General features: G+C 51.6%; 4 protein-coding genes across 4 annotated transcripts; 2 read left to right on the top strand and 2 right to left on the bottom strand.

Annotated features, from left to right (window-relative positions):
* The first annotated feature begins 149 nt into the window (after positions 1–149).
* Positions 150–1,538, top strand: N7471_007999 (aldose epimerase family protein). Its single transcript, XM_057280718.1, has 2 exons — positions 150–769; positions 871–1,538. Exons 1-2 carry the CDS (start codon positions 183–185, stop codon positions 1,367–1,369), a joined length of 1,086 nt encoding a protein of 361 aa, XP_057134978.1. The 5' UTR covers positions 150–182; the 3' UTR covers positions 1,370–1,538.
* Positions 1,539–2,308: 770 nt separating this feature from the next.
* On the top strand, positions 2,309–3,404 carry N7471_007998 (nicotinate-nucleotide diphosphorylase (carboxylating); the record flags this gene model as incomplete). The annotated part of the gene is made up of 3 exons (XM_057280717.1): positions 2,309–2,464; positions 2,539–2,594; positions 2,675–3,404. 3 exons carry the CDS (start codon positions 2,309–2,311, stop codon positions 3,402–3,404), a joined length of 942 nt encoding a protein of 313 aa, XP_057134977.1.
* Positions 3,405–3,673: 269 nt separating this feature from the next.
* N7471_007997 (putative anucleate primary sterigmata (ApsB)) lies at positions 3,674–8,382 on the bottom strand (the record flags this gene model as incomplete). Its single annotated transcript, XM_057280716.1, has 2 exons — positions 3,674–6,343; positions 6,394–8,382. The coding sequence occupies 2 exons, from the start codon at positions 8,380–8,382 to the stop codon at positions 3,674–3,676; spliced, it is 4,659 nt and encodes a 1,552-aa protein (XP_057134976.1).
* Positions 8,383–8,981: 599 nt separating this feature from the next.
* N7471_007996 (Sec7 domain protein) lies at positions 8,982–13,121 on the bottom strand (the record flags this gene model as incomplete). Its single annotated transcript, XM_057280715.1, has 1 exon — positions 8,982–13,121. The coding sequence occupies one exon, from the start codon at positions 13,119–13,121 to the stop codon at positions 8,982–8,984; it is 4,140 nt and encodes a 1,379-aa protein (XP_057134975.1).
* Positions 13,122–13,639: the final 518 nt, after the last annotated feature.

The raw sequence follows: 13,639 nt of genomic DNA, 5'->3' as shown, positions 1-13,639 counted from the left end.
AATCCCACCGGGTCCTGGCTAATTCAAAAGCTCTCTTTTAGCCTAATCACCTTAAAATCAGGACCCTGTTAGAGGAATCAACACCTCTTAATGCCTGGAATATCAACATTTATGCTAAACAAAAAATTGAAAGGTGTCATGTTGTCGGTGATTCATCCCGCAGGTTGCGGGGTTACAACGTCATGTCGACCCTAAAAATGAAAGTACATACTCTTCTTCCCCCACCATCTCTCTTAAAGGAAAAAAAAAACCAGAATAAAAGAAACCTCACCATGTCCGTTCCCGAACAAGCTGTATTCACCTTCCTGCCTTTGGGCGCCATCATCCAAGAGTTCCGAGTCGGCGACAATAACATCGTTCTGGGTTTCCCCACGCAAGAGGACTATGTCAAGCACAACTCCCCACACTATGGTGCCACCATCGGCCGCGTTGCAAACCGCATCAAGGATGGTCTGATCCAGAACCTGAATGGCCAGAAGATCCAATTGACGCAGAATAACGGCCCCAATTCCCTGCATGGTGGTGAGAAGGGTTGGGGTAAGCGCGTCTTTGACGGTCCACACACAGTCCGGCGCAATGGCCACGACGCCTTGCTGTTCAAGTACCTGTGCAAAGATGGTGAGGAGGGGTACCCCGGTACCGTCGAGGTGCGCGTATGGTACACCGCCAGCAAGGAGGGTGACGCCAAGACCGTGCTGACGGCCGAGTACGAGGTGGAATTCATTGGCAACGAGTGCGAGGAGACTGTAGTCAATATCACCAACCACAGGTAAAGATCCAGCCCCCTTGCCCCCTTCGAAGTTGATGGTCATCATCAATCTCGAAAATTGAGCTATCCCCCCCCCGCTGACCAAGCTCCCCCTCTCACAGCTACTTCAACATCGGCGATGGCCCCGATATCTCGGGCACCACCGCCCAGCTCGCCACAGGCGACTATCTGCCCCTCGATAGCACAGGCATCCCCTCGGGTGAGATCGCCAAGTTCCCGCGTGACGTGACAACCCCGTTCACGCTCGCCGCAACGGGCGCACACATCGACGACGTCTTTGTGCTGGAGTCCGATCCCAGCAAGATTCCCTTGGACACTCGTGGCTTGCCGCTGCGCCGCCTGGCACAGTTCAGCAACGCAAGCACGGGCCTGCATCTTGAGGTGCACAGCACCGAGCCTGCATTCCAGTTCTACACTGGCAAGTACGTCGATGTGCCGTCGATCAATGGTGCGCCAGCACACCATGAGGGGGCTGGATTCTGTGTGGAACCTAGCCGGTTCGTGAATGCGATTAACGAGCCTGAGTGGCGGTCCATGGTTCTGCTGAAGAAGGGTCAGTTGTTTGGCTGCAAGACTATTTACAAGGCGTGGAAGGATTGAATGGGTATAGCAAAAGAGGTAAATCAGTATCGCAGTATAGCAGTATAGCAGTACATAAGTGTACCAAGAGACATTTTCACATTCAAGTCAGAGAAGTGGAGACTTGAACGAGCCTAGACATGTATATTTTTGATTATTATACAAGGAACCTCGGCATTGTGCTCCGTATACACATTGTAATCCAAAAAGAAAAATAAAATAAAAAGATAAAAATGCCGAAGCCGATCAAGTTATCGTCTTCCCGGATCCTCGGCAGCCCGTGTTTCCCGTAATTCCCTCGGGATTCGCATTTCTTTTTGATGTTTCTATACGTTCACATGTGAATATCTCTATCATCTCACTACATTCTTATTAGATATGTAGTGTACATATGTATAAATTATAGTATACATATAGAGGTATACCTCCAATCCAGAACAGTTTCCCAATTCATACATAACTTTCAGGACCCGCTCCCTTCGAGAATAATCTTTTCTCCACTGGGAATGTCAAGCCCGTGACGATCTAATTCTTTTAGTGTGCCGTATTCCCGGAATGTGGCACTGTACCTAGGTAAGATACTATTACTATTTTATCTTAATTATTGGAGTTACGGATATATGATTCCTTTTAGGCTTTTCTTAAGATGTAGTGTGCATCTCAATAACGGGGCTCCATAACTATAACCGTTAGCCTGGGCTTAGTCTTTTTGTACAATAGCCTAGTTAATGCCTACTTGAAAGTGTATACAGGTGCACTCAATATTATAATAATAGTTATATAACCTTGGAACTATAACTATCAGGGGTATTATTGTATCCCACGTGATTCTGGCCACAATCGGAGACCGGGCCAACCCGAGTTCACCCCGCGCGGGGGAACTTCGTGCGAACTCGCAGATCAACACAACTTCTCCAATACCTTGATCCAATTCATTTGCTCCAATCTACTCTATTTACAATGGCCTCAGCTCACGGAGATCTGCGCCATCTACTACCCGGCAACTACAAGCGCTTCATAACATCCTGGCTGGAAGAGGACTGCCCTAGCCTGGACTATGGTGGCTTTGTCGTCGGCGAGTCAGAGGGCGAGGCCCGACTACTAGGAAAGAGCAAGGTAAAGCAACAGAGTCTATAACCAGATATTCCTACTTATCTATGAGAAAAATATTAACTAATCCACCCCCCCAGGGCATCGTCGCAGGCGTACCATTCTTCGACGAGGTCTTCTCGCAACTAGGGTGCACGTAAGTCTCCTCGTTCACCTGGGCGCTCCTCCATCCACGCACCACCCACAATCCCACCCCAACCTCTCTAACCCATCCAGAATCGAATGGCACATCAAAGAAGGCGAAGCAATCACCCCAATCCAGCACTGCGCAACCGTCCGCGGCCCCATCCGCAAGATTCTCCTCGGCGAGCGCGTGGCCCTAAACATTCTCGCCCGTTGCTCAGGCATCGCCACCAAGAGCGCCTCCATGCTCGCTGCACTACGTGCGCAAGGATGGCAAGGTATCCTGGCCGGTACAAGGAAGACAACGCCTGGGTTCCGGCTTGTTGAGAAATATGGGATGCTTGCTGGTGGCGCCGACCCGCACCGCCATGATCTGAGCTCCATGACTATGCTGAAGGATAACCACGTGTGGGCGTGCGCTAACAACCGGGCTGCGGCGGACGGCGGTGTTGCGGACCCGTCGTCGATTGAGTCTATTGCGGCCGCAATCCCGCGCGCTGTGCAGGCGGCCAAGGTTACCGGTGGGTTCTCGACTAAGGTTGAGGTGGAGTGTCGGAGTGTGGAGGAGGCTAATGCGGCGATTGGGGCTGGGGCCGATATCATTATGTTGGATAATTTTACGCCCGAGGGGGTGCGGGAGGCTGCGGCGCAGCTGAAGCGCGAATGGGCTTCGAAGAAGACTTTCTTGATTGAGGTGAGTGGTGGATTGACGGAAGAGAACGCGCCGGCGTATGTCTGTGCCGATATCGATATCTTGTCTACCAGCTCGATCCACCAGGGTACGGGGATCGTGGATTTCTCGCTTAAGGTATCGTTGCGGTAGATTGGAATGTATCATACAACGTTTGGATTTGTCTTGATAGAGCATATGGACGTGTATAAAGTACAACGAAACAAAAATAAAATGCACAAAAAAAACCCCAACAATCCCTCAACAAGATGTTGTAACCCCGAATAAGATAAAATAAAACGCCTTTCCTCGTTCTCATGACCCTCGTGAATGATCATTACAAACATATGCGATAAGTGTAATGGGGAAGCGAAACACAAACAGAAGGTGGGTATATATAGTACAGGAGAAAACCGACAAAATCAAACTTCGATGTCGACGGTGATGCCCTCCCCTTCACTGGAGCTGGGAGCCTCATCTGAGACAGGAGGGCGACTGCGACTGCCGTTATCTGTAATGGTCCCCGAGGGTCCGCGCCGCGTACGTTCCCGGCTGAGCTGATCTCGAAGTTTCTGGTTCTCAGCATCGCGCTCCTCAAGTCGCTTGCGAGCGCCACTGCGGTCTAGGAGGCGACCTTCACGTTCAGATTTGAGTCGCCTCTCTAGCTCATGCAGCCTGTGAATCCATTTCTCATCGCCACCATCCCAGCCACTGTGCGAGCTGCGCGTGCGTGCTATCATCGTTCCAGCATTGTTGTTGGTCAATGGGCTGTTAGAAGAGGAGTGAGAGGGCTGCGGAAGCCCTGTAACGCTGCGAGCGATGCCTTTCTCGGGGCGAGGTCTTTCAGTGCCAGCCGTAGAGCTTGAACGCCCTAAGGATCGTTCCGACTCTGCTGTCGACGCCAAAGAAGGGGATCGGGGTCCCGATGCCATGACTGCAGCCGCAGACGCAGGACCCTGTCCTCGCGAGTTGGATTGAAGCAAGTTGAGTTCAGCCTTCAGCAGACGGTTCTCGCCACGCAATTTAGATATCTCCGGCGTGGAGCTCGACTGTCCACGACCGGATCGAATGTTTTTCAGAGCCTCTTCGAGGCGCTCGAGCTTCTTGATCCGTCCGTTATATGATAGCTCAAGCGTGTGATAACGCTTGGTCAACTCATGGTCGATGTTCTTGATGCGAGTCTTGAAACCCGCCATCACGGCCTCGACAGTCTTCATTGCAAGCAGAAGGTTGCGGCTGAAGCCCGGCCAGAACAAAATATTACCAATGACCTCCTGGCTCGGAAGATTGCCGTTAATAAGACTGTTGGAGTGCGCCCAGTCCGGCCCGCAAAGCCCAGATATTCTTTTCCAAATGTTAAGGAACATGATGTTCCTCTCGCTAAGCTGGTCCTTAAATTGCTGTTCCAGCGATGCGTATCGTTTGCGGTCCTCGGTCCGCGCTTTTTCCAGATCTGTGATACGGGAATTGCTTTGCGTAATGGTCCGGGATGCCTGCTGATGAGATTTCAGCGACGACTCAAACGACTGCTTGTCGGCTCGGCGCGCGTGTCGTTCGCGATCCAAGAGTTCCGAGAGTTTGCGTGACTCAAGCCCATGACTTTCGAGCAGTGCGTCACGGTTCCGAAGCAGAGATTCTTTCTCGTCTAGCTGCGAGCGGATGCTCTCCAAGTCAAGGGCGGTCGACTCGAGTTCCTTTTGCAGCTTCATGATATTGGTGATCAAGCTAGACCGACTGCCGCTAAGATCACCCAGAGTTTCTCTCAAATTGTTTTCGAGGTCCATCAACCGTTCTCGCCAGGTGGAGGTTTCAATCTCTTGGGCTGAAAGGCTCTTCTTCAGACGTCGGACCTCCTCCTTGGAAGCTGAAGCTTCGCGGTTCAGTTCATTCATGATACGCTGGACATCTTGCTTCTCCTTGCTTCCCACCACTTCTCGCTGGTGACGTTCATCTGCCAGTCGCTGCTCGAGTTCTCTAGTCTTCTCTTTTTCACTGACCAAACTCATGTGGTAGTTCTTGAGATCCGACTCGAGGTCTCCGATGCGGATCTTATCGCCGTCTTGCTCTTCGCGAAGGAAAGCAATCTCATTCTGGCTCGACTCGATCTGCACCGTCAGCCGCTGCACCTTGGTGTTAGCCTCAAATAGGCTCTTCTCCATAGACTCCATCTCTCGATTGGTCTCCTCAAGCTCTTGCTGCACAGACTTATATGCGGCCAGGTTGTTCTGTGCATCTTCCTCGAGACGAATGATGCCTTCGCTGGCAGACCGCATTTCGGCCTGCAAAACCCTGAGGTTTTCATCCTGGTTTCTCAGGTCCTCGTTCATGCGCTGGCACTCAACAATCTTCTGGTCGAGTTCGTCCCCAAGTGTATCCAACTCTTCCTGCGCCTCGGCCCGCAGGTCCTGGAAAGCGGCATCTCGTTCGTTCGCCATATGCACGGCCTGGTCTCGTTCTTGCTGTAGGTTTTGCATCTCTTCTTCGGCTTGGTCAACATCAGCCTGGTATGCTTTGTCAAGAGCCTCTAGTTCCCCAATATAGTCCTCAAGTTCGGCTCGGATGGCTTGATTCTCAAGCTTGAGAGTCGACACTAAGTCCCGGAGTTGTCCATTCCGGGCTTCGAGTTCATCGCGGTCCATGTCGCTGCGTGACATGCCCGTGCCATCGCTAGCCTGAGACGATGGTCGGACATGAGTGCGTGAGGCGGAACGGTCGAAGATACTATCTCCAGCTATGGATCGGCCAACATGACGACGTTCGCCGAGCTTCAATTCTTCGATCTCTTGATAAAGACGTTCCTTTTCTCGGTTGCGAGATGTGAGCATTGAAGTCTGGGCACTAACTTCTTTTCTTAGTTCTGCGTTCTCCTGTTTAAGGAGCCCCAGCTCTACAACAAGCGTGCTGTTGGGAACGCTAGGAGCTCGGTTGCCATCTCTATCAGACGTGTATGAAAGAGAGTCGTATTGGCCGGGCTTGGTGGCAGAATACATCTCACTCCGCAAACGAATGGACTCATCCCGAAGTCTTCGATTTTCTTCCTCGGCTTGCTCTCGCGCTGAGGTCTCTGCGTCAAGCATATCCTTCCACATCTCCTGCATAGCTGATTAGCTTGGATCTAATTGATTGTGTTCGACTGACTTACTCGCTCTTCTCTCGCACCTGCGTCGGACTCTCCGGCACGATTATCGCTGAGCGACTTGACCATCTCGGCCAACCGTCGCTTCTCACTTTCCCGTGCAATGGTTTCCGACCTCATGCGCTCAATCTCGAGTTCATAGGTTTCAACCCGTTCGCGTAGGAAGACGATCTCTTCGTCTTGGGCCGAGTCGCGATCACCGTCCTCTGATCCTTCGGGGTCATGATTGACCATAGAATCCTTGTCGGACTGATGGTCTTTCACTTGCTTTTCCAAGTCCCGGATCTTGCGTCTGAGGCTTTGATTGTCCTTTGAGAGCTTGACCTTATCTGATTTGAGCTCAACATTCTCCGAGATCATCTCCTTGATGCCTTCCTCGGATCGCTTATTCAACGCCTCATTAAGAAAGTGGATTCGCATTTTCAGGTCAAAGTTCTCCTTCGCCAAGCGATCAATGGTGCTGCTCTGTTCCTTGAGGGTCAAGTTCCGGCCACTTTTCGCAAACGCAGGGGTCGAGGCCCCCAAACGCTTCTCCGGGGACACTTGGAAGTCTTCCCGGAACCGTTGTGCAAAGGTAGTAGGAATTTGAATGCCCTTAACTCGCTCGGCAATTGTTGTATCAGTAGGAACATTGCCGTCTTGTGGCTTCGCCTTGGGTGTCACCGGTGTTGAAGTGTCTTCCTGGTCAACAGGACTGGCACGAGAATGTGGTGAGACTTCCTCCTCCAGCGTATGTAGGCCGCCGTCCATTGGACCAGGCGTGTTTCTTTTGTCAAGTGGATTTTCTTCGCTATACCCGGATATTCCAGATGCCATGCTGCCGAGACTGGTTGTCCTGGCAATCTGCGCACGACTTCCAGCGTGCAAACTTCCATAGTTGTCAGAAGTTGCGCCTCCAGTTTGAAGGGCATAGTCCGCGCCCAGTGTGGCATCGCTGTTGGTTGTTTCAGTGTTGTTACTTGCGACCGAGGAGTGTGAGAGACGATGAGCTGATTGTCGGCTAGTCAAGTATTTGGGTCGGCTAGCTCTACGACTACCAGTCGCACTGCCACTCTGGTCACTAAATAGGTGCGACGCACCGGGCGAGAGGCTGCGGGAGGTGTTTCGAAGCTTCGAGGGAGTGAGTTGCGATTCGTTCTCGGCCATGGAAAATTCAGATCTGAAGGGGCGCTCATCCTGGGAGATCTGGCTGGTTTCTCGCGCATTCTCGGACAATGTGGATTGATTTCGGCGCAGCGCTGCAGCTGCCGTAGGTGACGAGGAGAGGGAGTCAAGCAAGGAATTATCCGCATGTTGTTCCGCAGGGCCAGGTGCCGAGTCCAAATTCGTATTCGACTGCTCCTCCTCGCTGTGTTCCTCGCCTTCCATCGGGTTTGTTTCAGCTGGTTCTATGAATGAGAGCTGTGAGGAGTCCTGCGTTATGTCTGCGGCGTCATTCTTTGGAACCCCAACTAGGTACGTATCATCCGCGCCAGCAGCAGGACCGGTCGCAGCCACGTCAATTGTTGAAGGTTCCGGCAGAAAGCTCGACTCGATGTCCATCAGTTTGCGACGCATTTCGTGCTCTTCGATTAGGGTTTGATTATTACCGCGTTCGTGGTCGCCATTTTCGCTCGATGGATGGAATAGACTGCTCTCGTCGCGGTCGACCGAGGAAGGAATAAAGCTGTGGTCGTCCAGATCTAGTTGGGTCGATGTCATGGTAAATTCAGGGTCTTCATGGCCTTCATGGTCTTGGTCTTCATGATCCGGCTCCGAAGGAGTTGTTTGCGCGTATTCGGATTGGGACTGTGTAACCGAGTTGGGAGGGAGACCCCCCGGTGCGTCCTCTGCCATAAAGTATTCTGAACTGAGATCATTCAAGGTCTGATCTGGCGTCTGGAATGCCGACACAGAGGGGGTGCGCACTGTTGTAACGGGGGAGATGACGCCCAGTGTTTGGGTATCCACTCCCTGCATCTCGTTACCCGCTTCGATCGGCGAATGAGCGATCATTGTGGTATTTTGATGTATCAAAAGTTGAGAAGATTGAGAGAGAGAGATGGACCTATTGTAATATTCAAGTCGAGAAGTGAAAATGAGGGTCTAACTTGCAATTCGAATATATTCGAAAGTCATCTGGCGAGAGCATTTCGCATAGATGCGTGATGCTTGGATACAACAGTATGGACACGGCCAGGCACAATCACATAGTGGTATTTCCACGCACTATCCATACCAAATACATTAATGCTACGCGTATATGACTAACCTATACGTACACAAGGAACAACATTCAAGGAACAACATTCAAGGAAATATGTATACAAATCGATGATATTCATATGTTTAAAAAAACGACAATCATGGTATCCATAGCATCACATCACCGTCCCAAGCATTAAACGGAATAATCAGTAATCCACGCCATCACAGAACATTAAAAGGAAAGAGGTATACTAGACAAGCTTGTATCAAACAAAAGTCACAATGAAAAAATTAAAAAATAAGGACCAAGATGTCAGTATCAGGTCACTTTTGACGCGGAGTCTCCCCAAGCCAAAAGCGTATTTACAGCCGGTGCGTTCGAAGTCGAGGAGAGGAAGAGTGTGCAATTATGCTGCAGCCTCCGTAGGCTCCATGGTTGCTTCTTCGCCCTCCTGGGAGTGGTTGGTTGAAGCGAAAATTCTCTCTTTAGAGCCGATGGCGTTGCGGAGGGAGTCGATATACGTGCGGAACTTAACAATCTCACGCAACAGATACGAAGATTTCCGTTCCCAGTTTGCCATGGCTTTAGCGGCGTTGGGGTGGCGTGGAGAGAATGCAAGGTTCATCGCGGAACGCAGCTCATTGTGGCGAGAGAGATCAGCTTCCACGTTCTGCACGTAGGCCTGTAGGGCCTTCCACTGTTCCTCCTCGGTCAGATTGGAGGCGACCATGCTTTGCTGCGGTGGGCTCCAGTCACTGATGTTGACCCGATCCGCGGGAAGTCGGGGTCGCACACCCTGATGATCCATGGAGCTTCTGATGGAGCTTTGAATACTCGGTCGTGCGCCCGACGAAGGCGGCGGGGATCGACTTTCACCGCCGATCAGCGCGCTGTTAATGACACTGTCACTCCATCCATATTCGATGTTGCTGATTCCTCCTACCAGTGGTTGCTTGGACAATCGCGCGCTCCAGTAGTTGGCTGTGGAGACGAATTCTCGGACAATCTCAGGCGTTCCAGCTTGGAAGAGATGAACCGCCCCAGTGGGCAAGCTCAGGGCCCAGACATGAGGACGAGACTTGGAGTATCCAGGCGATGGTAAGGCACTGGCGATGGTTTGGCGCAGCATGAACTTCCAAAGCTCTTCTGCATTTTCCGTCCAGTTGCCACCACCAACTATAACCCCTCCAGGCTGTTTAGCCTTTTGTCGCATCGACTTAGTAGAGTTATTGAACGAGAAAAGACGCATCCAGCCTTGCTGTATAACCGCAAAACAGTCATTCCAGTTTCGGTCCTTCGCCCGTTTGTCCACCGCATCTAGGTGATGCTTGTGCTTTAGGCTTCCCTCCTTGGCCCACGGGGCTCCGGCTAGAGCCAACGTGTCGTCTTCAAGCAGCGGGGTCGTTCGCTCAGGCTCCTCATAGCTGTATACTGAGGGAGCAGAGTCCTCCCGAATGATGGCCTGACTCAGAGCATTGGCAAAACCAATAGATTGTTGGTATTCGCCGCGAGGGAAGTCCGAGCCAAAAGAGTCCACAGACGCTGAAGTGAACTTGCCCAAGGAATATTTACTCCATGTACTGGACCCAGTCGGACTCCAGACGGATGATTGGTCGTCTAGGCTGGTACGGCTGGAGCCCATCATCGAAGGAGGATAAAGCCTTCCAGCTCGGGAGCGGGGTTTGGATGACCATCGCGCAGCTCCATGGCTTGAATTGGCTGAACGACCGCGAGGGAAGATATCGGAACCACTCTTGCTAATTGTGCTTGGACTCCTGCGAAGTGTACCGCTAGAGGGGCCCAAAAAGTTGTTGGACGACATGCGAGATACTTCACGTTCTGGTTGGGCACCGAACAGAGGCAGTCTTTGCTTTTGGATGGATGTGTAGAATTCCTTGAGTACCGCTTCAACCTGTTGCTCCCAGGCTCTCACTGTTCCGGTGAATGGCGTGTTAACCAAAGGCCCAGCATCAACATTGGCATCGCCATCTTTGTCAAACGAGCTGTGGGCGACCTCTGAGGGGAAAGTTGCGGAGCGTGCCGATGTAGGGGCAGAGTGCGCTTCATGGGGTTGGGTCTTGGAGCGGTTGATTGGACGCAAAGTCTCAAATCCTTCCGGTGCGGCATCCATTGCCACTCGGTGGATAGTGGGCATGGTATTTCGAACGAATTGGGATTTGGTCATCTTTGAATCGATGTCAGCCAAGTGCAGATCAGTATTAAGTAGAAGAATAGAATAGCAAATGGTATGGACAACATCAGTAGCTTTGAAGCCATGGCTCGGGTTGCAATCACACCATCTGGTCGAAAATGCATCCAGCACTCGATCCACTTGTTGGGTTTCTCCCTTGAGCACCAAGCGATCACAAAGAGCCCGAAGAGAGGCAACAATGTTGAGATTAGACCAGTTATACAGTCGCATATATGCTTCGCGAACCATTGCCCGATCAGGGTCACCCAGCCAAGCGGCAGCAGGCTCGTTACCCACCACCTGATCCTGGCTGTCAAAGAGCCTTTGAGCTTGTTCTCGGTCTGCAGCTGTGGGTCCATCTTCAATAGCTTCGCCAGGTCCATCTGTCTGACCCTCGGTGTCATCAGCTGGTTGAGACTCTTCCTGCTCAATGAGTGGGGTGTTCGCAGCGGTCTGATAGTTTGATGCTGTCGATATAGAATCAACAGGAGATTCGCAAACTCTGTCCTCAGATGGAAGCCCCAATCTGGCTACATTGATTTGAGGAACATCGACCTGTGATTTGATGTTGCGCGAGAAATCCTCCACAACGGGGGACAGAGTAGCAGAGGCAGCAACATTCTGAGACTTCTCCTGCAAAGCAAAGTCTGTGGAGATTTCGCCATTCGGAGATCGATCCTTCTGTGCAAGGGGCGAGAGGTCCTGAGCACGAGAGGCAGCAGAGGGCTGAAGAGAAGTCTTCATTTTGGGAGCTCCAGGAGCTGAAACACTTTCTCTTTTCTTCTGCGCCTGCAAAAATGCCGGTTGTCGAATCTTGGCCTCCCAGTCCGCATTTTCTTTCCGGTCCAATTCCTCATCGAGGTAAGGATTCATGACCTGCCGCAGGCTGCTCACAGGACTCGGAGCCGCTATAGTATCCATAGTCTGTGGTGCAAGATGTTGAGGAATTACAATTGGTGGAGGAGCGTGATCAGGCACTGATCTCTTCCTTCTACGGAAGAACGAAGATTTCTTGTTCACGACCTGATGGGGTCCTGTGCGAATCGAGGACGGAGAAACACCTGCAGAGCTCTTGGCTGCCTGCTGAGGTCCTGCCTTTGGGCTGGCAGTTGTCCCATTCGTTTCTCTGCTCTCGGTTTCTTGTAGGTGTGACAGATCGTTGGCGTTTATACTTGCTGCATCTGCCGGTCCAGGGGCTGGATTCTTAGATCCGAAGACACGTCGGAAGAAACCTGGGCGTTCTTTTGTACTTGGAGCAGGATGATTGGTGGAGACGGTGGTGGAGTTGTTGGTCGAGATCGTGGTAGTTGCCGTTGGTTCTGGGGGAGGAAAAGCCGGCTTGTTATAGGAGATGGTCGGGCTAGGAGCAGGAGGGTCCAACGAAGCCGTGATGGCCGGAGGGGGGTCAAGATCCGTATCATCCATATTTTGGAAGTCGTTGTCCCGAGCTCTAAGAGTCCCCGTGCCGATGTTTTCAGGCCGAACCTTTCGAACCTGAGGGGCATGAGCAGATTTCATACTGTTCCGTCGCGATGCTACCGGTGTCCGCGCGGCAGCAATTGTTGGTGTCCTACTATAATCGTGAACTTTTCGCGGTCCTGCCGGGACACTCGGGGTGGGTGCAGCATCGTGATCGTCGTACAGTGTCGAGTCCTGGTCGACACTGGAATCAGCATAAGGTGCGAACGCTCGTTTTGGTCCACAGTCGAAGCTGGCTGAGCGTCGGCCCAAGCCTTGATCCGCTCGTGCTCTGGGGATTGTGTATGAGTAATCCGCGGTGGAGGATGAGCTTCCTTTGCTGCCTTTTCGGGCAGTGTTTGTTCGTGGCATGGTTCCGGTACCACCGCGCGAGCTTCCCATCTGCCTCGGTGTCGTCTGGTGATTAGAACTGCTGTTGCTGCGCCGGCCCTTGGTCGCCGTGATTGTTGCGTAGCGACCATTCCCATCTTCGTATCCGTAGTCTGGTTCTGAGGACATTGACGAGGAGAATGTGTGTCCGCGGTACCGGCCGTGCGAATCAGATTCTTGCGAGTAATGACTGTGATGGTCGGTTTCAAAGGCGGAGTTGAAAAGCCGGTAGTCGTCTAGAACAGACGAACTAGGGGCGAATTGATCAAGCGAAAGAAGCATGTTGTCGACGATTGACGTCCGTGTAGCATGTTGCGGGGATAGAGACAGATCATGCGGGTCTCGATCATCTCCCGACTCACTGGTTCTCGTGGGATTATCCATGGCTTCCGGGAAAGCATCACGGATGGATGGTCGAGCTGGGTATGCACGCTTGGAGGGATTGTATCTCGCGGTTTGGGAGGGAGGTGTATGGGGAGGAGAGTACGCTTCCCGTTGCTGGGACATTATTGCGCTAACAGGAGTTAATTATTGCCTGTCTTGGGCTGATCAATTCCCACACGAGGCGAAGGGCAGTATCATTGTGATAGTTGAAGGGATCCAAGGGAATTGGGAGCCAGTGCTAGGTTTGCTACAACATACCAGATATCTTGTAGGTCTCACAAAGCTGATTTGGGTCTGGAGAAACTGGTGGTCTCGACCTGCAGTATCCGATTTGACGGATTGAAAAGTAGTTCACTTGGTCATTGTCCCGCAAAGCAAGGGATGTAAAAAAGAACAAAAAAAAAAAAAAAGGAATGTTGGCAACAGGGCCGAGCAATGCAAAGAGACAAGAAACCGGGGTGGAACGAACTCCTGAGAGAGGTTTGGCGGGAACTTTCAAAGTATCTCCGAACTGTGGGACTGTCCTTTTTTTTTGGTTTTTGGTTTTTTTTGAATACATATATAAATATGAGAGATATATAGTGTTAAATGAGGGAGATTGCAACATATGAGGAAACTGAATAGAAACACATGTGCCAGGG

Source organism: Penicillium samsonianum, assembly GCF_028829775.1.
Source record: "Penicillium samsonianum strain IBT 33392 chromosome Unknown utg000004l_segment0_segment0, whole genome shotgun sequence".
In the NCBI taxonomy this organism is placed as follows: domain Eukaryota; kingdom Fungi; phylum Ascomycota; class Eurotiomycetes; order Eurotiales; family Aspergillaceae; genus Penicillium; species Penicillium samsonianum.
The sequence above is the reverse complement of the archived record's forward strand: the minus strand, read 5'-3'. Positions and strand labels throughout refer to the sequence as shown.